The 25,557-nt window shown below is 41.5% G+C and overlaps 2 protein-coding genes across 4 annotated transcripts in view; one reads left to right on the forward strand and one right to left on the reverse strand.

Annotated features, from left to right (window-relative positions):
- Nucleotides 1-2,626: 2,626 nt before the first annotated feature.
- SEPTIN2 (septin 2) lies at nt 2,627-22,923 on the reverse strand. 3 transcript variants are annotated; one of them, XM_064435732.1, is made up of 13 exons: nt 22,756-22,878; nt 20,499-20,531; nt 19,285-19,405; nt 16,031-16,117; nt 15,059-15,182; nt 11,692-11,826; nt 11,339-11,456; nt 9,963-10,064; nt 9,524-9,669; nt 8,790-8,873; nt 6,993-7,050; nt 5,615-5,727; nt 2,627-5,208 (listed from the first exon to the last, which is right to left on the reverse strand). In XM_064435732.1, the coding sequence occupies exons 2-12, from the start codon at nt 20,505-20,507 to the stop codon at nt 5,623-5,625; spliced, it is 1,089 nt and encodes a 362-aa protein (XP_064291802.1). In that variant the 5' UTR covers nt 20,508-20,531; nt 22,756-22,878; the 3' UTR covers nt 2,627-5,208; nt 5,615-5,622. The 3 variants fall into 3 exon arrangements, with proteins under 3 accessions (XP_064291802.1, XP_064291804.1, XP_064291803.1); XM_064435734.1 differs by having other exon boundaries at nt 22,698-22,799; XM_064435733.1 differs by lacking the exon at nt 19,285-19,405 and having other exon boundaries at nt 22,698-22,923.
- HDLBP (high density lipoprotein binding protein) overlaps nt 22,883-25,557 on the forward strand; it is a 38,641-nt gene continuing 35,966 nt past the window's right edge. The window contains exon 1 of the mRNA XM_064435729.1: nt 22,883-23,038. The gene's annotated coding sequence lies outside the window, so the exon portion shown is untranslated. The remainder of the gene's footprint in view (nt 23,039-25,557) is intronic.

Here is a 25,557-nt window from a genome sequence, read left to right on the forward strand (position 1 = left end):
TTTTTGGATTGGGAATTTTTTTAGGAAACTACACACCAAGGGTTGGTCCAGCACAGGGACAACATTTCCTTCACTGGTAAAATGACCTGCACTGCCAGCCACATGCCACATGTCTCATTCAGCATCTCTGGGAAGAGGTGGCAGACATGGCAGTAACAGGGCTTCAGGACAACAAGCTGCTCATCAAATTGTTATCTCTCCTGAGAAATTGCCCTTGGGAATCGTGGGCTGTGGGAAAATCTCCATGGCAAGCTGAGTTATGAAGTGTTTTAATCACAGCTTTCTTGCACTGCAGGAATCCTTTAAGCATTTCTTTCTGGCTTTCTCTGACAGCAGGAGCTCTGTTAAGCTCTTTGAGCTCTGTTCCATACACAGCATGGAGAGAAAACAGCAAATAGGGAAGAGCACATCATTCCATGGAGTCCTTTGCACTGAATTCCAGTACAATGTCCTTCCAAGCAATAGTTTCAACTCTTCCCAAAGCCTTTATGGATTATATTCTTGCACATTCCGAGCAATTACCACCTCATTTGTCCTCTAGTTCACACACTTCCCTAAAGCATGTAGCATTTCAGGATCTACTACAAAGTGTCCAGAGAAAGGCAGGAGAAGTTACATTTCTCATTTTTCTTTACTCAGATGTCGGGAAACAAAGGTTTATAGATATTTTGTTCACTTTCTTTTTCTTTTTGTAACCACTAAGTCTGTGTAACAAGCTAGCAAAATGCTGATAGAAATCCTTCTCCAAGGCCCAGAAGCCAGATAAACCAGCAAGAGCACCACACAGAAGCCAACAAAACAGACACATGAGGTGTGCTCAGCCCTGTCCAAATACTCACAAAGATGCAGGCAATATCTGGCAGTGTGGAGCAGGAGAGTTGTCTGAAAAAGGCACTGTGTGCACTGAGACAGAAACAGCAAAGGACTCAACTGACATCCAAGTTACAACCCACGAATCTGAACTTAATTTCTTTCAGTCTGAGAGGATTTCCTACTAAATGCCTTCTGAATATAGTATGGATTGGTAGCATTTGTTAATGAATGCCAAACATTCCCTTCCACTCACATCACAGGAGAGCTTTCTCCTCAGCAGCTCACTCTGAGGTCATTAGAGTGTGTATGAAGACAGAGGTGTGACTAATTCATCCACAGGTGTCACACAAATGGGAAGCCTGGGAGCAAGCAGTGTCAATTTGATCTCCAGCCCAACCATCCTTATATTCAAAACCACCTGAAAAGGCTCTGAATGATTTTTTTCCTCATTCTTTGCTGAAGAGGCCAGGGAGTGAACTTGAATTACTCTCCTCAGAAAAGGGAACATTTGGGCATACAAGCCACCATCACTCTAACCAGGAAAAGTGGAACCTACAAAATGCTACCCCAAAAGTATGGATGAAATACAAGAAAAATGCTGGGAGATGGCAGGATCCCAAATGGAAGGAGCAAAGGAAGGGAGGCAGTCTAAAGACAGCCATGGTGCCTGCTGCTCTGCTTTCCACCCTCTCACCACAGGGTGCTCTCTAGTGATGAGCAGGGTCCAGTAAAGAAAAGCCAGGGCTCAGCACACTGCAAGGTTCTCCTCTCTGGAGTTTCTCATTGCAAATATTCTGTCACTTTAAAAGGCTCCTGTACTTCTTTAGGGGTGAACTTCCAAACCACAGTAGCAGATAATTTCCCCCAAACCTGGCCCATTTTCTGCCATGCTATGCATGTTCAGTCATCCTTGGGGGCAGATCTCTGAATCCTCCCTAGAAATGTCTGTCCTGACTCTCAACATGGTATGGAGCCCACTGAGTAGACCTGGCAGACTCAGCAAGAAGAACATGCTTTCCTTAACATACAAAGGGAATTCAAAACTCTCAAAAGCTGTTGTAACAGGCTGGAGGGAGGAAAAAGGGGTGAAAAGCTGGGGAGAATCAACCTCCCTGTTCTCCCTGCATAGCAGCACTGAATACTCATCAAGTGACCCTCCTTGTCCTCAATGTTATCATGTCATAAAGTGGCACCCCACAGTACAGCAATAAATCAATGCTGATTGCTCTCCCTGCCCTGATAAAACCCCCATGAGGAGCACCTATGGCAATACACACAGAGTTAGGCACCACACCCACATTGTGACCACAGACAGAAAATGCTTGGATCAAACCTGTTTCCAACCTGCTCTGGGCACATCTGTTGTTATCTCACCCCTTTGTGCCCCACATTGGGGCTGAATTAAGGCTGTCCTGATTTCAGAATTGTATTCTCCAGTTTAGTGCTCCCACTGAAACTCCAAACCAGGACAATCACTTGCTCCCTCCTCCTCCTCTCTCCCTCTTTTCTGCATTGGGATGGAGAGGAGAACTGGAAACACAAAATGTTGTAAGAACAATTTACTGGAAACAGCAATGAGATAAGAAAAAGAGCAGTAATAGCAACCACATTAAATAACAAAAAGGATACAAAAGAGAGAGTGCTTCACATGGAAAAATGCTTACTATGGAGCCCAACCCCACTGCCACTCCAACCCTCCCCTTCCTGGCTGCCCCAAAAATTAACCCTGTCCTGGCTGGAACAGGGCACTATTTCCAACATATCACCACAAATTAATATTGAGTATAATAAAGAATGACAATAAACACAAAAGAGCTTTTTAGCATTTTTATTACTGTTTTAGCTAATTGTAGTACATACATTATAACAGGTTTTTGTACCAAGAACTAGTAAGTTTTGCTATCAACTATAAAGCTCTGCAAATTCAAAAGTATTTTTACTCCTAAAGTAAAAACCATCTGAACACAGTAAAATAAAAAGAACTGTGGCCAGTTCAGCAAGCCACTAAACAGAGTCTACCTTTTGTCCCCAAGCCTTTCTGCTACTCATTTCCTTCTTTTATCAGAAGTTTTTCTGAGAAAAGTAGTATTGCTTTTCATGCCTTAGCACAAACCATCCATTTCAAGACCATGCCAAGAAAAGTGAAGGAGAACTAGACCTTCAGAGACATCAGGCACACTATGAACAATTGTCCCAAAGGCTTGGGAAGAAACAGTAATTAATTACCTGTCTTGAGTATTTCAGCTAAAATGCCTAGTACCACAAACTTGTTTTTTTCCCATTAAATGCCAAAACAACATACAAAAATATTTCTCCTGTTGAATTTTTACATCAATTACTTTTTTTTTTGCTTAATAATCACATTAAATGCTTTATCCAGATCAAATATTTTAATAGATATGTAAATATTCCAAAGAAATAATTTCATAGATGGTGACCAAACAGCACTAAAAAAAATGGACAATGTGCTCTTGTTCCCATGTTAAAAATAGAGGGAAAAAACCCCATCAACCCAATACACACAGTGAGAGTGACAAGTACAACCAGGCCCCTGTGCAGACATTTTACATTTCACAGTTTTTCTTCAAGTACAGGCTCATGGTAATAGAAATAAATAAGGTGTTGTGGAGTGCTCTCTGACAGTGCTGCTACATTACTTTGGTCCTACAACTTCTTTTGAAAAAGCAATTCAAGAATTTAGAAGCACATATTTTTCCATCTAAGTTTTATATGTAGAGATTTGACAAAATGGGATTTAACTCTTCTGTGCATACAAAAAGGTTCTAATTTTCACTTTTGTCAAGGTTAGAGAAGGTCAAATGAGTCATGTCAAACTTTGATAGCAATTACTTTGGAAGAGAGAGCTACAGTTCCCCAGCAAAGGCTGCAATGCAGGGTTTTACTTCACATTTTTAGAAAGATTCAAACGTAGAACAGTAGTTTCAGGCAGGTAAAAAATTCAGTTGATTAATAGCTTTATATTTAATCTAGCCACTGAAGCACCACTGGAATTATACATTAGCTGTAGAAATTCTATTTTTTTTTCACAGGAATATAAAAGTCACAGCTGCACCTGAGCTCAAAGAGCCAAAAGAAGTTGCAATTCTATCTATTTGTTTATTAGCTGCTCAGATAGGGATGCTTTGTGATAGATCAGATGAAGAAATCTGATTGCTGGCTTTATCAGGAGCAGCAAACAAGCCAGGGTGTGTCACTGCTTGCCCTGTCAGCCACCACCTGGGCAGTTGTGTTGATTATTTGCTGCAAATACAACTCGAGGCATGATCTGCAGCACAAGCCCAGCTAAGATAAAAACAGTCTCCCTTGCTACCAGGATGAAGAAAGTGACCCTGGCCTGATAAAAGAAAACAAGAGTCTCTCCTGAAGTAATACTGCTGACTCCATCCTGGAGCAAGAACTTAAAATACAGTTTGCATTGATCCTGTCAGGAACAGGTCACTTTTAAAAAGAGAAGTGTGCTAATATATATTTTTACTAATGTAATAGTTTAGAATGCCCTAAAAATAGTATGAAAATACTTATTAGGAATTATAGAACTTCTTATCCTTTGGATATAGGAAACACTCATGCATAGAAAACTACTCTTTGGAGTTTACCTCATTCAACAATAAAATCAGCCTTATTCAAGTTTACTTGGCTACAATAATGCCAGAAAATGGCAGGAGTGATTTGTGATGGCCTACAATAAACTCTTCAAAATTAGCTGCAATAGAGTAAGAGATTTTAGGAAAACAATAACCCTCAAGGTTAAATCTAGAAGAAATAATGCCTGTCATGTAACATACAGAGGCATTTCCTCTTCTTTCTTTTGCTAAGACACAAGGCATGCTTGAATTTTCATTTGATATTTGCAGAGGCCAAGGAAATCCTCTGCTGTGAGCAGAGACAAAGGGCTGCTGGTCTCACACACACATGTAAACACTGCAATATTTATAAAATTAACCTTGCAGGGGTGCAGCCTGAGTGAGGTGACTCTTACCTGGCACTGAACAAGGTATCACTGACAGCTGTTCATTTCTAAATGGAATACAAAGTTAAAAGAAAGGAGCTAATAAGGTACATTAAAAATATTATTATCTACTGCTTATCAGGCTAGAAAACTTTCAATGACTATTTTGTATCCCTAATAGGAAATTTAAAATAACCTCAAGAAAAGAAGAACTAAAGAAAATAAAAGTCAAATGTGTATAATATATAAAAATACCAACTGACTACGTGTTATAAAATCCATCTCACAAGATGTTACCACAAAACAGTCCCACATTAAACTCCACAGCAAGCTCCAGATCCCATGGAAGCAAGAGGCATCCTTTTGTCCTCCACCACTGCAATCCAGCTCCAGAAGGTCTCCTGTGAGTCAGGGGATAAAATCATCTAAAAACAAGACAGGAAAATACCATTTCAGATCAGCAGTCTTCTCACATTAAGAAACCTGAAAGAACTGCACACATTTTATAAGTCACAAGTAAACAATGACTTCATCATGAGATTAAGAAACCCAGTTAAACTATTTCAAAGAGTTCTTCCATAATTCCTACCAGGATATATTGTATTGACTTGCTGGGAAATTTTCATATGTATGCACACATACCACCACACTGTTTAGTTTGACTCCAAGCCATCTAACTTTGCAAACAGCAGTTAATCCTTATAAATTAAAATTCACACTGAAACCTATGGAAACCCATCTCATTACAATTTTTCCAAAACTTCTTAATACCAAGCACATTAGAGTACAGCTAAAGGAGAAGTCCCTTAGGTGGCTGTTTCAGCATCTTACCCAAGACTTTACACATGGTGCCCATGAACTGCACTGCTGTCACCTTCTCCACTTTGCATCTGCATCTGCATCTGTGCCTGCATTCTTGCAATCATCTCCTGCATGCGACGGAGCTGGAACAGCAGCACAGAAGAATTTTGTAGCCCAATCTCACCTCAGAACATAATTCTTCACTGTCACCACTCTAATACTTATTTTTATTAAAGAGGGATCACCTATCTGCATTTTCTTCATCTGACAGGTAATGTACTCAGGTTATGGCATCTTCTTTTACTGCTCTTCATCACTGAAGAGGCTGGCATTTACTGACTGAAATACATAGACTTTATTATTGTAGTGTGGGAGGGATTTTTAAGCATCCCAAAGTGGAAATCTCTGACATTGCATGCATAAAAACTATGGTTCTGAAGTACTGACCAAGCATTTACACTTCCTAAAGTTTATCAGGAAAAAAAAAAAGCAGCCTGGTTATGTCCCTCCAAACCACTCCTGTATCTGTCATCCCCTCCAAAAAATTTGTCAGGAATATTCCCCAACTCCCTTGCTAGGGATGGCAGGTGGAAGCAAGTATTACAGACAAACCACCCAGTGAGACACAAGCATTATTAAACTTGGTAGAAACTCAGTTTTAGAGTATTGCATTTTAGGGTAACAGACTATGTTAGAAGTAGCTTTTTAAATTGAAATCACCCATCTATTAATCCCATTAACCATGGCTTCTTGCTTGTGTAGTAGATTCCCATTTGTCCTGCCATCTGTGATCATGTTAGACCCTTTCCCTTCTGTCATCTACTTCTCAACAAGGCTATTAATCTCATCTACCCTAGCACAGGACCTGCTTCAGGTCTCCACTTCAGCCTTTCTGCCCACATTTGACTCTTCATTGCACTTTTTCAAGTCTTGTCTATCTATAACCTTTATAGGTTAGAGGAACAGGAAAAGCAGCATTAGATCTATGCATTATAAATTTGTCACAGTGGCAGAATAAGAATTTCAGTTTAATTTTTTATTTCTGACCATTTTTGCCATCATTCTCTTTTGCTGCAGAGCTGAACTGACTTTGTCCCAATCTGTTAACTGTAGAGCCCTTGCTCCATGAGGATGGCTCTCCTTGCCCACACAGTGTGTGTTACATCCATTGCTGATCACTACAGTGGAATCATGCTTTACCACATTCCACTTGAGCCAAAAAATCCCTATCCTGAGTCTCTCTCACCTCTTCTCATTCAGTTCTCTTAGTGAACCTTAAATAACTTTATATTGGCATATAACAGTTTTTCCTTTATGAATTACCAAGATCATACAAATATTTGCTCTAAAGTAGCAAAAAAGAACAAAAACTCCCCCATTACAAGAATATAAAGTTCTGACATCTTACTTCTGCTTCCTTCTCAAGCAGAATCTGGTCTTTATTCACTTCTTCATCTTCTATTTTCCTAAAATAACATTAATATTGTTAGAAACATAAAATCACTAAGGTTGGAAAAACCTTCTAAGACTGCTGAGTCCAAGCATTAACCCACCATTGTGTTCACCATTGCACCACATCCCCCAGTGCCACATCCACAAACAGTTTGAACACTTCCAGGGATGGCAGCTCCACCACTGCCCTTTGGCCAGTGCCCAAACACCCTTTCTGTGAAGAAATTTCTCCTTTTATCAATCCAAACCTCCCTGGTGCAACCTGGGGCTGTTTCCTGTTATTGCATCACTTGTAACTTGGGAGAAGTGACTGCCTCCCACCTGGCTTTATTCAGGATTTCCTACCACTTTTTCTCCTTCTCCATGTCACAACAGGGAAGTTCTACTAATGGAGCTAATCAAGCAAATGGCATCAAACATGCAAAGCAAATAAACTGGTGTGTGTTAAAAAGTTAACAGAGAAACACATTGTAAAAAAGCCTGTGTAAATAAAAATAATTAAATTATTGTAAATAAATACATTGTAAAAAATATGCTGTGCCCCAAAACCTCTGAAATCATTAGTGAGTACAGTTAACAAACACCTATAGTCAAGTACTCCTGGTAGCAGAAGTGCAAGCTTGAAATAAACTCACATGAAATTTACCCTCACAGTAAATCTAACAATGTTCTAGTACCATTTCAGAAATGTGAAAGCAATGGCCACGGTATATGGGCCACTTAACTAGAAAATGTACAAAAACATGTTTTAGTTTCACATACCCAACTTAATAGCAACTTGAAATCCTCTAAAAATTGGATGACCTTAGGTCACATTACCTCCAAGGTCTTTATACAGACCTATTGGATAAGAGGTGACAGAACTTGGGAAGTCTGGGGACTTTTACCTTGAATTTTAGAAAGCAGGATTTAAAATCAGGAGACAAGAGCATTTTATCTTTCTTGTAGGCCAAGGCTACAGTCAGAAAACTCTAAAAGGAAAACTCCTTTTGCTGAAAACTGACCAGACATGTTACAAAATGTCCGTTAACAGCTTGATGGAGAAACTTTTGCAAAAGGCCCTAAAGCCCCCAAAATGTGCAATTCGGAACCCTCTAGTGGCCGTAAGAAGAGACGCAGCTGAGGCACCGAAACCAGGAAATGCAGTTTCCCACAAGAACTCCCCAGCTCATCTTTACAGACCCTGCTATTGTATTTAAAAATGGGGTGGACTGCCCAGTTCTCTTTCCAGGAAAGCTGTGTGCTACCCAACCCAGCTCAAAACAGAGCTAACAGTCATTACCCTGTGACTGCTATTTATGTATGCTTAATAAAGCATTGCAAAAAATTTTATCTTTTGTGTCTTTTTAAAGGCCCCATCCAAATATTCTGGTTGTTAATTCTGAAAAAACCCCACACTCTTTTTAAGATACCAGCTCTGATCTAATTTGCAGATTTTTTTAAGACAACATTTATCACAGACATCTGTCCCACTTAGTACCTTCAACATTCCAACCCAACTGTGTTTAAGCCTCAGACCAAAGCACAGATCTATTCCCACAATTCCCTAATTCCACCACGACCACTTCAGATTTACCAAATATTTTTTGTTACACTCTTTGTAAGCCGGTCAATAGAACTTGATGTTGACTGGAGCTACAGAGCTGCCCTTGGTCTACCAAATCCTAAGCAATGCAATGGTAGGTGAGACACAGAGAGAGCAAAATACAAATTCAGAAGAGGAGAAGGCAGCATGGAACCATGAGATGACAACCTGTTGCCTCGTTTGAGCCTCTCGGAGCGGAAGTTCTCGTAGTGAAGGTCCTGGGTCACCTCCTGAAGGTCTTGCATGTGGGTGCTGGAGGAAGCAAAGTAATTAAAAGATAAAACATCCTTGTGTCACATCAGTTTGTTTAAGCAGCTCTTGCATTCAGCACAGTCTTGGATCAATGAGCTCAGCATGCACACCCACTTAGCATACTAATTTAAAGCTAATTTCAGTTAAATTGGTGCAATAAAGGACACAGAGAGGCCACCCCAGCCCTGAGACTGCCTGACAGGAGCTGTACTCCTGGGCGAGGCCTCTGATGAGGCTGAGCAGGTGAAACAGAGTAGCAAAGACCAGGAAAAAAAAAAACAAGCAGGGGGCTTTTCAAGTCTGCTCCCTTGCAGGTGGATCTACTTATAGATACACTGAAATAAGCAGACCCTGTTTTATGTTCCAGGGCATCTGAGCAGCAATACACCAAATTAAACAAAAGAATCAGACAAACCATTATTTTCACAAAATCACTGAGTAATTAAGATCTCAGAGAACCTGTGGGTCCTGTGTGTTCCAGCCCTGACTAGGCCTAGCTCAGCTAGGTCAAGGCTGCTCATGGCCTTCTCCACACAAATTCTGAATGTGTCCAGGGATTGCACAACTGCTGCAAACCCCCAGTGCAGTGCTTGATTATCTTGGTGATTGTTTTCTAAACTACCATTTTTAATTGGAATTTTCTAACTTACATTAACATGGTCCTCAGCTTCAGGAAGTCATTATGCTCTGGATTCTCCACTTCAACAACACCCCACGGGTAGAGACGACCTCTGACTTTTTTACCTTTTGCTTCAATGAGTTGATTGGACCCCACCACACAAAATGGAATGCTGGCCTGAAAGCCAAAAGTGCAAGTTACTTATAATGAACCAGGACAAACAACTCCAACAACAACTCTTGTTCTGCTCAGCACTGTATATTATGGTAATAAGTTTATAATTATTTTAAATTAAAGGTGTAAAATAAATAAAAGTAACTGCTGCCACCATGTTCCAAGCTAGGGAAGCCTGGGCAGAGGCACAGTGACTCACTCCAGGTTACATTGCAGGCCTTGTTCTGAAGCCATCTGAGCAGTCTGAAAAAATACAATATATTATCTATGTATATAACCTATTAAACCAGTCACACCTTCAGGAGTCTGGTCTGCTCTTTAAAATCTTCATCCTCATCTGATTCAGCATCAGGCAGGTGATAAATCTTGATGCCATGCTCTTCTATTTCATCCAGAATCTGAGATAAGCAATAAAAGAAAACGACACAATATACATGGAGAATCAGTAATTTTAAATCTTAACATAAAATTACTTAATACACAGTCTCTTAAGAAATGTGGATTTATCTTACTGATCCAAATTGCTCAACAAGGATTTGGTTTTAAACACCATATTTCTTCATGATATTCAACAACTACTTGCCATGGATTTTCATATAAACAAGAACGTCCACAAAACCACCATCCTTTGTGGAAACTGTGCTTTGTTAAAGCTTTGCAATTTTTTTTGTGATAATAAAGGTGTTGACTTAGAAGTTATACTTGCTTTTTATAGCTTAACTTCTTTGCTTTTACCTCTGAATTACTGCTTGGGAAGAGGTGGGGTGGGAGTGGTTGAAAAACTGAGATATAGACACTACAAATACTTTATTCATTATGACTGCCAGTAATGGTATCTGCACCAGGAACCCATCTACCACAGACCTCAAATTTTGCTCTTTATAAAAGAACAATCTTTACTTTTGCAGAATTCTAGCACTCTAAACATACCTACTAGAGTATAGTATATATAAAGTCTCTATTTTTAGTCCAGATTGGGTAAGATAGCTATAAGGATTTTCAGAATAACTGACAAAAATCATAAAGTTTTCTATGCAAGAGCTAAGACTGGAGTATGCCTTTGCCAAGTTAATTCTAACACTTCTTTCTAAACTTCATAGCTAGCTGTTATTAGCTCATGATGGTTTCTTGAATCCCACCTCCTCCCAGCAAACACAGCAGCAAGTCCTGCATGACTGGATGTGTTAAGAGGTCTTGCCTCTGGAAGACAGAACTGGAATGCTTTAGAAGGAGTAACACAGTGGAAGAAAAACAACATCACAACCAGAAATATCTCTGAAAATCCCATTTTTGAACCACCAGAATTCTGACTGGGTAAAAAAACCAAACATACATATGTATATTACATATGCAGATACTATCTCTGCTTTGGGACTGATTAAACATGGAACAGAGCAATTACCATCAGCAAATGTATTTAAATATTTTTCCAAAGTTTCAAAATTCATCCAATCTAATTGTAAATGTAGCTAGACTGCCATTTTGCAAACAACATACTAAGGACAATTTCTCAGTTAAATACATAATAATATAATTTACAAGATATCAAACTACATATTAAGTGATGCTCCACTGTGCACGAGATTATATTTTCCTCAGCTAGGACAGAGCAAGGTTAAGGAGAATGCCCCTCTCTTCACAACACATTTCTGCAAGCCACAAAAACACTCACCCTTTTCTTTAGTCTCTCTCGCTCCTTCAGAGAAAGTGTATCAGCTTTTGCAATCACTGGTACAATATTTACTTTGTTGTGTATGGCCTTCATAAACTCAACATCCAGAGGCTTAAGGCTAAAATTAAAATACGGAAAATTTTAATTTATTTTTACGCTAAATTACCAATTTATTTTCACTCCAACATAAATATCTCTCTTTACACAGAGAGAAAGAACACAACCAATTAATGTCAGCAGTTACAACAGTTGCTTAAGTAATGGCAACCTGATTCTGAAAATGTAAGTCACCAGGCACAAACCAACTCTCTAAAATAAAATAATGTAAAAAAAAATGACAGAGAAGCACCTACCCATGACCAAATGGTGAAATGAAATAGAAACAGCAATGAACTCGATTATCTATGATATGCCTTCTGTTCAATCCACTCTCATCATGCAGGTATCTCTCAAACTGCTCATCAATGTAAGAGATTATGGTCTTAAAACTGTAAAACAAGCACAGATTTGAGGAATCACAACTTCAGGACTCTTTCAAAGGTAATATTAAGCCACTAAGATACCCTGCTGGTGAACCAATCTTCTGTTGGACAAAAAAATAATTTCCTGATTCTATAGAACAGGGAAAATAGAAAAGCACATCTTAATATTTTATTGGAATTCTAGAATAACAAAGAATAACAAGCTACTATGCATACTACATATGTATATAAAGATAAAATATACATAACCCAACCTCAGTTCTACAACAAATTTCTCTTGGCTTAGTGTTTCTATCTTGATTAACATTAATCACACATTTTCAATATATTTTAAGGTTCTTGTTGCAAATTGATTTAAAATCATAAATGGACCTTTAAAGATCACCTATATCCAAGCTACTCTCATAGGCAGGGACACCTTCCATTAGTCCAGGGTTCTCTTGAACACTTTCAGGGATGAGGCAGCCACAGCTTCTCTGGGCAACTGTGCCAGGGGCCTCAACATCATGACTGGAAAAAAAATCTCTGCTACATCCAACCTAAATCTGCTTTCAGTTTCAAACCATTGTCCCTTACTCTGCTACTACAGGTCCTGGTATTAAGTCTCTTTCCATGTTTCCTGTGAGCCCCTTTGATACATTTCAAGGTCTCAGCAAGATCTCCCTGGATCTTCTCTTTTTCAGATGGAATCCCAACTCTCCCAGCCTCTCCTTACTGCTGCTCTAGCCCTTGGATCATTTTTGTGGTCCTCCTCTGCACCTGCCCCAACAGTCCATGTCTGCCATGTGTTAGAACCCAGAGCTGCATGCAGATCTCACAGGAGTGGGGCAGAACTCCCTCCCTCAGCCTGCTGGCCACACTGCTTTTGATGCAGCCTGGGGTACTAATGGCTTTCAGGGACCGCCTGCTCATATCCAACTTTGTGTCCAGTTAGTGTCCAGGTTCTGGCCCAGATCTACAGGAGGGGGCAACTCCAGAGAGGAGCAACTTATTGCAGTGTGCTGAGCCCTGGCTTTTATTTAGTGGACACTGCTCATCACTAGAGAGCACCCTCAGGCAAGGAGCAGGAAAGCAGAGCAACAGGCACCATGGCCATTCCAACTGCAGCTGAACCACTGCCACAACCTGTGCCACAAACAGCTGCCCCTACACTGAGGAAATCCAAGGCCAAATCAGTTTGCTTAGTGAAGCAGGATGAAAGGGTGTGAAAGGATGAAGAGGAAGAAGGGCCCTCACAGCAGGAGGAAAAGGCAGGGCCAGAGATAATCACCCAATTGCTATCCTTGATGAGCTGCAAGACACCTGAAAAGATTTCAGCTGCCATTTGGGGGAGACCCTGGCACCCTGGCTGCTCTGGTACCAGGACATGGTGTCCCACCATATGGAACCAGGTCACAGGGAAGCCAAGCAACTGGGATCCCTGTCCTGGGATGTGGGCATTGACAAGTGGATTGGGAAGAGGACAGAAACTCTCAGCTGTGATGGTGACTTCTGTCAAGCATGAGGCAAAGGTATTGTCTCAAGGATGATCTAATGGTGTGACCAGGCAGGTGGAAGGCCTTGGAAGAAGGTATCCAGTACCTGAGAGAATTAGCAGTGCTGGAGGCAATCTATAGGGGTCCAAATAACCATCAGTCCCCTGTAGATCCAGATGAGGCCCACTGTACACATCCATGTGGCAGAAGTTTGCACAGAGCACTCTACTGTTGTATGTCAACTCATTGGCATTGATGTCAATAAAAGAAGGAGAGCAAACAGTGCTTCAGGTGACCCAGCTCTGGCAACATGAATATAATTTTTTTCTTCCCGACCAACCTGCACCTCAGCTGTGGAAAGACTGTCCAAGGTAAGGAAGACATTTGAAAAACTCTAGCAAACTAGAGAGGAAATGTTCCATACTCCACCAGTATGGGCCTGTCTGCTGTGGGGAGCAAACACCCCCATCCTCAAGAGGCAGGATGTACACCACATGGTAACCTGTGGTTTTACCTGCATGACCACAGCAAAGACATGAGGAAGTGGGATGGAAAACCCACCACTGCCTCAGCAGCAGGGGTGCAGGAGTTCAGAGCAAGCACAACCACCACAGGAAATTCTTCAAGCATAAATACAGCTCCAGCTTCCAGTGGGCATGCCCTCAGAGAGAACAGAAGGGCTGATGTTACTCCTGAAGTGTAAGGCTTCAGAACACTCACAGTAAATTTATGGCATCAGCATGTTGGAAAACACAGCAGAGGAAGTTTTTGAGCAAGGGGAGAAGACAATCCAAATCTTCCTGAACGTTGGTTTTGCCATAAAACAAAGTAAGGCCAAGGGACTTGCTCAGGAAATAACTTTTTTAGGATAAAATGGCAAAATAGGCATTGTCAGACTCCAATGGATGTGGTCAATAAGACAGCAGCTCTGTCCCCAGTGACCAGCAGGAACGAAGCTCAGGCTTTCCCAGGTGCTGTGGGATTTTGTAAGGTGCATCTTCCAGAGTACAGTCAGATTGTAAGGCCTCTCCATCACGTGATCCAGAAGAAGAATGATTTTAAGAGGAGTCCTGAACAACAACAAGCTTTTGAACAAATGAAACAGGAGATTGTTCATGCTGTAGCCCTTGGGCTCACCAGGAGAGGACGTGTGGTCTTGAAGCTGAATTTCACTTTTTTGAGAAATTTAATTTCCAAAATTATGGGGAAAGGCAGAGGTTGCCTTGAGGTTCAGGGGTTTGAGAGATGTGGGAAAAGGGATTACCATTGAAAACTGATTGCTATTGATGTCAAGATTACTTCTCAGTATTTACTATAACGTAAATTTGTAAAAAAAATCAAAACAACCTAACAAACAAAATCTAAGACGATGAAAAGCACTGAAAAATTAGGCACAGAATCTGAGAATGCTCAAGTGAATATGGACAAGATCAAGGGGTGGATTTTTGCTTGCACTGAAGAGTAGGTAATTTACTTTCCTAGAGTATTATTGAGACTCAAGGTCACTGTTCACTTAAAGATCTTTCAAGCAAAAAGGAAGTTAACAAAGAAAGAAAAAGCAAAGTTATTTTGTGTCAAAGTTACTGATGCCTCTTCACATGTATTGGAATTAATTCATAACTGAAATTAAACTTCCTCAAAATTACAAAACAAAAAATCCCACCTTGAATTCAGCATTTCACAGACACACAGCACACTTCCACCCTCCAGGAGAGAGAAGAAACCTGTCATTCTCCACAGCCAGCTCAAGAGTGTGCACGTACCAGTCTCGGCAGTTGATGGCATCCCCATAGCCCGGGGTGTCCACCACCGTCAGCCGCAGCTTCACGCCCCTCTCCTCAATCTCCACCGTGGAGGCTTCGATCTGCACAGTGCGCTCAATCTTATCTGAAAGACAACAAATCCATCCTGCAGATTCCAGCCTCTGAGAGCACGGCGTCCTGAGATAAGCTCCAAAGATGAATTGGCAGATAAAACAGCAGAAATATTATTCCATCGATTGCATTCTAAGGCCTGATAACAAAGACTCCGTAATAAATTCCTTGTGTTATTAGAGGACTGTATGAGAGTTCATACTTTTCTTAAAAATAATGTAGAAATTAAGGCAAAAGGGACTGAGACAAAACACATAATACAAAATTATACATAATGGATTTTTATCTTAAGGCTGGAAGTTACAAGTAATCATCAGCTAATATATAAAACTATTAAAGCAATTCATTCAACAGGTAGCAAAAACAGAAAAATCACATCTTTTATTTTATTACAATATTCTCTTTTGCTGGATTATTGCATGCCTTGAATAACATAACAAAATAGGACAAGGAAATGAAGAATAGGAAGTGAAGTTCTCATTCACTATATATCAATCTATAGCAAATGAATTAAGGTGCAAGCAGGTATAAACAATTCTTATGTTTACAATTGCAACAGATGAAAAACTAAATAAATTCTCTGATTGCTTTAGTCGATTGTTTATCTTACTGTGACACAAAGACTGTCTTTGAGCAAAAGAAGGGATCAAATTTCTAGGTGTTAATATGAATACACCCAAGGACTAAAAAACAAAGACCTCATAGACATCCTGGGTGCACAGGAAAATGGTTTTATCAAACAGCTCAGGTGTCAGGAAATACATTAGAAACTACTGGAGCTAGAAATCACTGCTGGCTGTTACCAAAATTCAAAGATAAAAGTATTCAACTCCAAAAACCATTGAGCAAAGATGTATTTACCAGCAGCTCCTGGGATTATCCTTTCTGGGTAGAGATCTGTCAGGAAGAGGCTGTTTATTAGTGTAGATTTTCCTAATCCAGATTCACCTGTGATCCAAACAAAGATAATTTCAACATATTTACATAAGTAATTTCAAGAGTATCTGACAGTATCATCTGACTATAGATTTTTTCATATTTCTTTCAAAGTAAGAATTTACAAATTCTAATTTTGGATTAGCCAAGTTTACACAAAAAGGTTGAAAGCCAATTTTTACATCTGGGCTTTGTAATGCACTTTCCCAGAGCTTTCACTGATGATCTGTAATTAATGCTGTTAGTCAAGTGGAGTTGTGACCCATTTAGACTTAAGATTTCCCATTTCATGTCTCCTGAGTTTTTAAGACAAGTTTTTCTGTTATCACTCCAGACTGTGAAATATCATACCCAGTGAGAAGCCATATCCTGTCAAGGCTTTATCATCAATTTAAACAATGAAAAATGCATTGCTGAACTTCTGTACAGCCAGGCAACATAAAGTGGGATTTATTTCTGGTTTTTTATGCCAATATGGCAACCAAGAACTCAAAGCAAGAGGAATATGGCCACTGAGCAATGTTTTTATACTGATGAACTTAGGGATTAACAAATTTTATCATAAGTATATTTTTGTTCTAGAGATACTGATGGCCATGAGGAAAATTTAGGCTTGTTAAAGATCAAGATTTTAATCAGAACAAATGTTTATAGCATAAAAAAGAGCAGCAATTTGAAACAGCTCAGTACTTGAGTTCACTGAAGGGATCTTTTTCTAGGATTTCAGTTTTATTTCAGGTGTTGATAGGATTAAAGTTTAAAAAATAAATGTTAGGAAATGATGCGCCACAGGATCTCTGAGTAACACTGAAATATGAATCTGACAAAAACATCTGAACAACAGAAAAAAAGGACAGAAATTGTTTTAAAATGAAGCTTTGAGTAGGAGCTGGCAGTTTTTAATGCCTTACAGAATGCAGCTTTTAAGATCAGACTGTGCCAGTGCAGCCTGCACCAGTGAAGGTGACACACACCCAGAGTAACTCAAAGTCACATGGAATCATTTCAGCAAAACCAGAAAAAGATGATTTCATCCAGTGCCACATTCCACTGTCTCAGTATGGGCAAACATTACACATAAACCAAATCAGTTTTCATAGCCACTGTCAATGATTATGTTGGCTACAGCAGTTTAGTGACTCTAAAGTGAAATAACTATTTCGATGAAGTCATAGCTTAATAATGAGAATGAACATCAAAATAAACACAAGTGACTGGGATTTCTTTGGGAGCAACACAGCCAAGCAGCCAAATTCTTACAAACCCCAGTTCATATTTTCAGATTCCACAGTAAACAACAGCAGAGAAAAAAAACATAACCAAAAGCTGTGTAAAACAGCCAAATCATTGATTAGCATTCTGTCAGCACAGGCAGCTTTTAAAGTATTGTCCTGCTCAGAAATGAAGGAGGATGGCAACTTAATGAAAAATGATAGTTCCAAACAGGCACTGTGACACAGCCCACGAGAGAGCATACTTAAACTCCATGCATATTTGAAGAGAAAGCATTCACATTCCAAACTGTTGAAATAATCAACAATTTAAAGCACAGTTTATTTTATCTTACATCAGCTGCCTCCCTCTGCTTGTGTATCTTAAAATACCATGCCAAATTTTCAATGAAATTATTTTTCTCCGAGTCCTCTTCCTTTACTTTTCATTTATCCCTTAAAATACTGTCAGGCAACAACAGTAAAGTTCCACTTCACTCCAACATGGGTGGATTAATTCTCTTTCTGTTGCTCTTACACCATATAGTTTCTCCTCTATTTCTATTTTACAAGGGACTAGAAACAACTGTTGGTCTGTATAATTTTACATTGCTTTCTTCCAGAACTGTTTTACGTGGCACTGTTTGCAATTAGAATTCCAAGAGATCTGGAAGTTTAGTTTAGCTACAGCACAGAAAGCAGATCTTTCCTTTCTCAAAACTGTTCAGAATTCCAGGATCACTGAACAGTACATTCTGAAGAGTTACAGTAGATAGCATAATTTGAAGCAGTTACTGATAGTTTGGTTTTACTCTTAGATTTTATGAGATATCCTTTATGGCATCATCCAAACCAAATCCAATGAAACATACAGTAAAAAACTGCAATAAAATTCTAGGGAGGCAAAGATAAAGGCAAACCCTGTACAACACTGAAGAACAAAATACAAAAGTAGGACAAAAGCAGTGCTAGGGCTGTCATTTGGCAAAAGTAATGAAAGGTTTGAGGATAGGCTCTCCCTGTAACTACTGAAATCCAAAACCATTAAGAAGTTAAACACCTCCTATCATGCACTATCTCACCTCTCCTGCTCATTCCCACTGTGATCTCTCTTAGGCAAATCTAGCACACAAATGGGATTTATTTCTTGTGGTGCCAAGTAATGAAGAGCCTAATTCTATTAGGGTACTTTTTGTGAAAGCCTATTTAAAAGCAAGAATTACAGAGTTCAAACACCAAAACTCACAAGTTATGGCTCACAGAGAAGACACCCAAGCCTGATTTGGGAGTCTGTTTAATTTTCAAGAACAGCAACCCATTTCTCATAGGATCAAGGTATTTCTGCAGACATCAGATTATTTATCAACACAGACTCCCAGTGAATTATCAAATAGAATAACACTTTAGATTACAACTGCTAACATAAAATCATGATCAAAGTAAAAACTAACAGCTCACATCAAAACCAACTAGTCCAATTTTCAGTATTTCTCACCCTTACAAGAGTATTTGGAAGGGTTGAAAAGACTAGAGTTCAGATTGTTTTGAACTAAAGAAGCATAAACAACATTTTAAATAGAATGGTCTCCTTAATACCAGTGTCTTAATCAAAACACACAACTAAGACAGTATTCAAATGCAAAACCAGTTCTAAACTACATTTTACATGGAGTGTTGGAATCCTGTAGGACAGGGGAGAAGGAAGGAAGGAAGGAAGGAATGATTGCTGGAGTGCACAATAAAATTTCTTTACCCACAAACTTATCAATGTATTCAAGCATGGCTTGTAATGTGGTAAACAGCTGCTGCAAGAATCAACAAAATATAAAAAAAAGCTAAATGCAAGAGTAAAGGAAATTTTCTGATGCAAGCTGAAGACTTAAAATAGTACAAGTAACATTTGATTTAACTTCAAACTCCGTGGGAGTAAGTACTAATTGTGAGAAAAACTATAAAATGCTTCCTTACCAACCACCATCAGAGTAAATTCAAACCCCTTTTTCACAGACTTTCGGTGAACCTGATTGGGAAGGTTTGCAAACCCAACATAGCCAGGAGTTTCAGGATTGGTAAATTGAGCAGGCTGTTGCTAAAAATGAAATTTAAAAAAAAGATAAAATAAGACAATAATAAGCAACCACTCAGGACTTAGTAGTTTGTATAACTGCTTTCCTCACTTAACTCAAAATGTTTGAAGCTATGGGACAGAGAGGGAGCTACTCCTAAGTTCCTGCTACTCAACAGTTTCACAAAGAAGTGCAGAACAACTACACTGGCCTAGAGCTTAAAAAACAAAGCTTCACTTGTTCAGCTATCCAGCCAAGATCACCTTAAGTAAAACAGAAACAAACTCACAATTATTTATCAAAGTACGACAAAGCTGTGGGCACTAATCACTTTTTGAACAGTCCTCACACACAGTAAAAATAAAATAGTTTTCTATGGACTTGAATAAAAAGATGACCATTCCTGATCCATTTTTAGCACATCCAAAGGAAAACCCTGAGCAATTTGTGAAGTGAAAGCCATCTGCTGGAAGTGCTCCTCAGAGAGCTCTCCAAATGTGGGGAAGGGGAATTTACACAAAAGTCTTTAGAATGCTCACTGCTACAGATATGGCAGAGAAATCCTTACATCTCTTAGTTCCCTCCTCAAACACATTACTCAAGCACCCTTTATCACTCATTTCTCTCCAATAAACCAACGTGGATGTTTTACCAACATCATATCAAATGCTGGGGGCCAAGAATTAGAGGAACCCCAGCATGACAATAATATTTTAGGATACAATATTTTAAATGAAGAACTTTATTAGAAAACCAGTTGATTCTATTAGTAAAGAAAGAAATTAAATCTAAACCACCATTTTCTTAAATGATGCCTGCTCAAAACAAAATTGCAGAAAGGAAGTTTCAATGAAGATACCAGGGAGCTTTTATACAACTCTGACCAAAATTAAATCCTTCCAAGAATATTAGTTAATTGCAGAGATTTATACTTGCATGAAACTACTTTAATCTATGTCTCACATCACTCATCTTTCAATATTGTGACAGTAAATTTCAAATACCCTTCACCATCAAACAGATGAAAGTTGCATAATTTGTCATTGAAGATTGATATTTAAAACCAAAAAATATATTTCCCATTGTTACATTGGAAGATAAAAGTGTTATTCTTACCTTGGACATTTTTAGGGAAGGACAGGAAAAAATCTGAAAAAATAATAATGTTTATCAGCTTATTAAAAATTGCATGAGGTAAAAACTCACCCACACACCAGTGTAAAACCTGCTGTTACACACTAAATTGAAAAAGGAGCATCCCTGACTGGATGTCCAGCCTGTGACACAGTGCCAGCTCCTTCACACAGCACAAGCATTTGACTCCTGTACTAACAAGGGGCAGAATTTTCAGCCACCATTGCTCCTGTAAACGCAGTCAGACAAGAAATTCAAGCAACATGAATGTGGGCTGAAGGCACCAGATGTGTGACAAACCATTCTGAAGCCTTCAGATCCACATCCTTTCTGGAAACTAACCAAACACCTTGCTAAAAGACACCTTGCTCTTTAGAGGAAATGGCTCCTTCAAAGCCAAAAAAACCCTAATTCGTGTATTATTTTTCTTTTCAAGCCTCTCCCTCCTCAACATTTCCAGGCTTGAGTGCTTGAGCATTTCCATGCTTGCTTTCCATCCATGCTTGAGTGTTTTGTAAAGAGCTCACAGCTTCAAAATGAAACTTTTTCTCTTCCTCTTTTATCTAGATGCTTGCAGACTCAGCCATTCTACCTTCTGTTTACCAATATAAAATTTTCGTATGTAGCTGCATGTGAAATATAAAACAGACAGGCACAAAAAAAAAATTAAAGATTTCTTATCTAACGCTGCAAAAAAGTCTCTTAACAAAGACTCACCAACCACTAACTTGCATGATTTCAGGAGATCATGTGATTTACTGTGGCAACATAAAAATGTCAGGATATGCTGTATCTGCAAGTGATAAAGAGCTCAATTCCCCTTTCCAGTCCCTCCCCTGGCTCACCCTCTCACCACAAGGTATCTGTTCCCACTCCCAAAGCCCTCAGCCACCTCTTATCTAGCTCACTTGCACTTCTCCATGGATTTGAAATTATCACCACCTGATCCTTTCCATCTTCCAAGCACATTTTGTCAGCAACTTCAGCTTTGTGTGAAATTACACCAAACTGCTTCAGTTTGCAGCTCCCTTCAGTCTGCTCCTCCCAGCAAAGAGACGTCTTGGAATCAAAACAAACTGCCCAGTGTTAGACAGCAGAAGCCCAACTTTTTGTGTCAGGCACAAGGCAAAGTTGTTCCAATGTGGGGATTTTCTTCTCAAAGCTACCATATATACCATACACGATTTTAACCTCATTTGAGTTTGATGGGAGCTACAGACTGAAGATGCCAAACCCTGAAGCAATCTGGTGTCCTTTCTCATGAAGCCAAATTTGCTGAGAAAAACCTGGCACCCTGGTTACTGACACAAAACAAAAACTGGATAACATGGCTCTCAAGTGAAATTGCAAGATAAAAATAAAATCTAGTATCTGCAACATCTGTATTTCAGTCCATAAAACAGTCTGTGACCTAGGATGTATTCAACTAGTGAAGAGTTTATCCGTGAGCCTTTGATCATGTAAGATTGCTCTGATAGCAGCTCTTCCTTCCAAGAGTGTTTCCTGCCCAGTGATGTCATTGATTCCTGCTCAAGCATTCTCCATGAGAGGCTTTCAATGCCAAACAAAACTAGATCCTGCCGGAACACAGAGGAACATTCTTTTAATTTGTGAGACTTGTCTGTCACCCAACTATTCCTCAGAGGCGGGCTAAGAGCAGAGGAAAGTTTCTCACAGGGAAACAAGCAGCGAGCAGTTATGGCTGCAGCTACATTACACTTTAACATCCGGACCAAGCACAGAAACTTTCCACGAATGATCTCTCCCACAGGTCAGGTCTGAGCGCTCCCACACAAGCGCACCCGAACCCCAAGGCCGCGTCCCACCGCAAACCAAGGGCATCGCACGGGGGGCTGAGGTCGGGGTTCGGGTGCCTCCAAGCAGCCCAGACTTTCCTCGGGGGCTGGTCGGTCACGTCCCTCACCCTCCGCTCTCAACAGCGCGGAGTTTTCTAGGAGAGCGTGTTGAGAAGCGCACGCTGTGGGAGGGGCGCCCGCCCGGGGGTCCCATGGCGGCCGCGCTGGGACGGGGCCAGGGCGCCTCAGCCCCCGGGCAGCGCCCGCAGCGCTCATCGCCGCGCTCCCTCCTCACCACCATCGCCCCGCCTCAGCCAAACCCCTCAGGCTCGGGGGTCCGAAACGCGTGCCTAGAAAGGACAGACCCGCGGCCAAAAGGACAGACCCGTTCGCAGCGCTGCCCTCACGCCCGGTGCCGCTGCGGGCGGGGCAGGGCCGCTCACCTCCGCGCGGCTCGCGCCTCCCTCAGCCGCCAGCCCCGGGCTCCGCTCCCGCGCGCGCACGGCCGCCGGAGGGGGCGGGGCCGCCCCGCCCCAAGCCCCGCCCCCGGGCGGAGCACGGGGCCCCCCGCGCGCACGCGCGCGCCCCGTCCCCATAGCAACCCGCCGGGACGGGGCGGGGCCGCCCGCATGTTGTAGGTCACGCACATCCCCTCTGCTGCACCAAGATGGCGGCCGGGCCGTCGGCCTCGTACCCAGCCTAGGCTTCGCTGCGGGCCGACTAGAGGTAACGCCGGGCCCGGCGCGGGAGGGCGGGGGCGGGAGCGCCTCCGGTGAGCGGGGAGGAAGGCGCGGGGCGGGCGCCGCCGCCGGGCGCCTTCCGTCGCCTGCAGCAAGATGGCGGCAGCGGCGAGAGGCGCGGCGAGCGCCCGGCCCCGCTCTATGGTCGCGGCCGCTGCCATTGGCGCAGCGCGGGCCACGTGCCGCCGGCGCACCCCGCACCGAGCCGGGGCCCCGCTCCGCCGGCCGCGCCGCGGGGCCAGCCGGCAGCACACAAAAGCCATGAGTCATGTCCCGCTTGCTCCCCCTGGGCCCGCGCCGCCGCTGAGGGGATGCGGCCGAGGAAGCGGCCGCTCTCCCCCCGCCTGCGGCTGCTGCAGGGTCCCGCGCGTGCCCCCGGGCCCGGCTGCTGCGGGCTCGGCAGGGGCAGCGGTGCCCATTGCCGCTGGTGCCCGAGGCTGAGGCTGCGCCATGCGGGAGGGTTGTGGCCTCACCTGTGGCACTGCGGGTAGCGTCAGCCGCCTCTGAGCATGATGCCAGGGGAATTCAGCTTCTGCTCACCTGCTCTCCGTGCCTGCAGGGTGGTTTTATTCCGGGTTATTTATAGACCAGGATGATCCAGCAGCACTGAAGAGGGTTAAGCACGGGGCACTGGTGGTTCTTGAACTATAGCTGAAATGGCACATGATAAGTAGCATTTTTCATGATGGTTTTCCCCAAACAGTAGGAGAGGTTTCATAACTGGCAAGAATAATTTCTTCCGCTGAAAGACAAGAAGCAAGAGAGGAGATTGTGCTGTGAATGTTGGTAATACACAGATCAGTTACCTTGTAAGATGAGGCAAGGGCTTTGAATTCACTAAGTTTAGAATTTGAAACATTCTCAATTCTGTGCTTGTGAAGTTAAGATTAGTGACATTCAGTCCCAAGGTGTTTGAAAGAGTAATTTCTTGTCTTATCCTGTTGTGTAATGGCAGAGAAAAATCTGCACACTCATATGTGCTGCATTGCTTTGTCACCTCTTTTCTGTTCAGTAAGGTTGGTGAAGAATCTGCCTGGTGATTTCGTCTCCATTTCTCCTACTGGTGCTATTCTGACAACTGTCTTCAGTTAGAAGACAACAGCTAGATTTGTGTTGTTTTTGTTTTATTTTTTTTCTTCCCCAAACCTGACTTGGAAGTGGTGTTTCATGTATTGTTTTATAGGTGGGTTGGGCATCCCTCTCCGTGGTAAAGGAACATATATCAGAGGTGAGCAGGAAAGGAAACAATAATCTGATGTGTAGCTGTGTATCTGCTAAAGCTCTGTCTCTCTAACCCTTTGTCTGTTTAGATTCAAGCTAATTTGTACATGGATTTTCATAAAGCATGGCCCAAATCACAGGCAGAGCCATCTACAGCAAAAACACACAACCTTTTTCATGAAGGCCCACATTATAGTTTTACAGGATCAGAATGACAGCACAGGAAGAGCTCTCACTAGATATGGAACAGTAATGGTGGTGTGTGACTGCAGGGTGGCAGAGGCAGTGTCACCAGCCAGCCTAAGCTTTGCCACTGCTGTAAAGTGAGTCCAGATCATTCTCAAAGGACAGTTTTTCAAGTAGCTTCTGTAAGAAGCAGTTAAAGATTGAGCTACACAGAACAAACCTGGAGCATTCTGGTGTGTCCACAGCTGATAGTGTGATCCACACTCCTGTCTCCTCCTTTGTTGCAAGGTAAACTGATTTTTTCTGTTGGGTTCTTTTTCATCTCTCCCCAATTTTGCCTGATAGGGTGAAAAATTGGTGTATCTTCTTATGATTTTGGGGGTTATTATGGTCCCTACTTTTTCATTAGTCTCACTTACCTAGACTGGGATGATGAGGGAGGTTTCCCTTGAACTAGAATTGGATCATAGTGTTGTTGTTGGTTGTTGCACAGCTTAATGGTAACATAGTAATTGATTTTGGTAGGTTAGGGGTGGTTATTCTTAGTCAAGTAGCTGGTCTTTTTCCATTTAACATTAAGCTTCCTCTGAAGAGAGTATGGTCTGTTAGAAGAGAGCTTTGTAACCTTGGGCTTTCCATAGCTGTTATCTGAGTGGGAGCCATCCCAGACAAGGCAAACTGTGCAGTTTGCACCTTTTTGAAGAAAATTGGGATGTTTCACTGGTTACAGTATTTCAGGTGTTACTGCCTGTTCCAAAGCATACTGTTCTCTTTGTAGAAGCTTGTTAAGCTGATACAAATGCATTTAGGATTGTGCTGCTGTGAAAATTTGGGTAATTGCTCCAGTCAGATGGTCAGAGTAGTCAGCAGTGGCACTGGGACCAGTCCAGAATGTTCAAACTAAATGCAGGTGTGTGCTTAGAATCATAGGATCATTTAGGGTGCAAAAGACCTCCAACATCATCAAGGCCCACCCTTCACCCAGCCCTGCTGTGTTCACCCCTGACCCATTCCCACATCCACACATCTCCAACACTCCAGGGATGGTGACTGATGGGTTGCCTGTGCTTCTTCCCAAAATCCAGTCTAAACTTCCCT

This window comes from Passer domesticus, chromosome 11, assembly GCF_036417665.1.
Source record: "Passer domesticus isolate bPasDom1 chromosome 11, bPasDom1.hap1, whole genome shotgun sequence".
In the NCBI taxonomy this organism is placed as follows: domain Eukaryota; kingdom Metazoa; phylum Chordata; class Aves; order Passeriformes; family Passeridae; genus Passer; species Passer domesticus.

What these genes read in the sequence shown, in the direction of transcription:
- SEPTIN2 (XM_064435733.1), bottom strand. Translation starts at nt 22,908, where the DNA reads ATGGGGACGGGGCGCGCGCGTGCGCGCGGGGGGCCCCGTGCTCCGCCC. An exon ending in GAGGGCAGCGCTGCGAACGG is followed by an intron (nt 20,532 to 22,697) that starts GTCTGTCCTTTT and finishes TTATTTTTTCAG; the next exon opens with ATTTTTTCCTGTCCTTCCCT. An exon ending in CTTCCCTAAAAATGTCCAAG is followed by an intron (nt 16,118 to 20,498) that starts GTAAGAATAACA and finishes TTTGGATCACAG; the next exon opens with GTGAATCTGGATTAGGAAAA.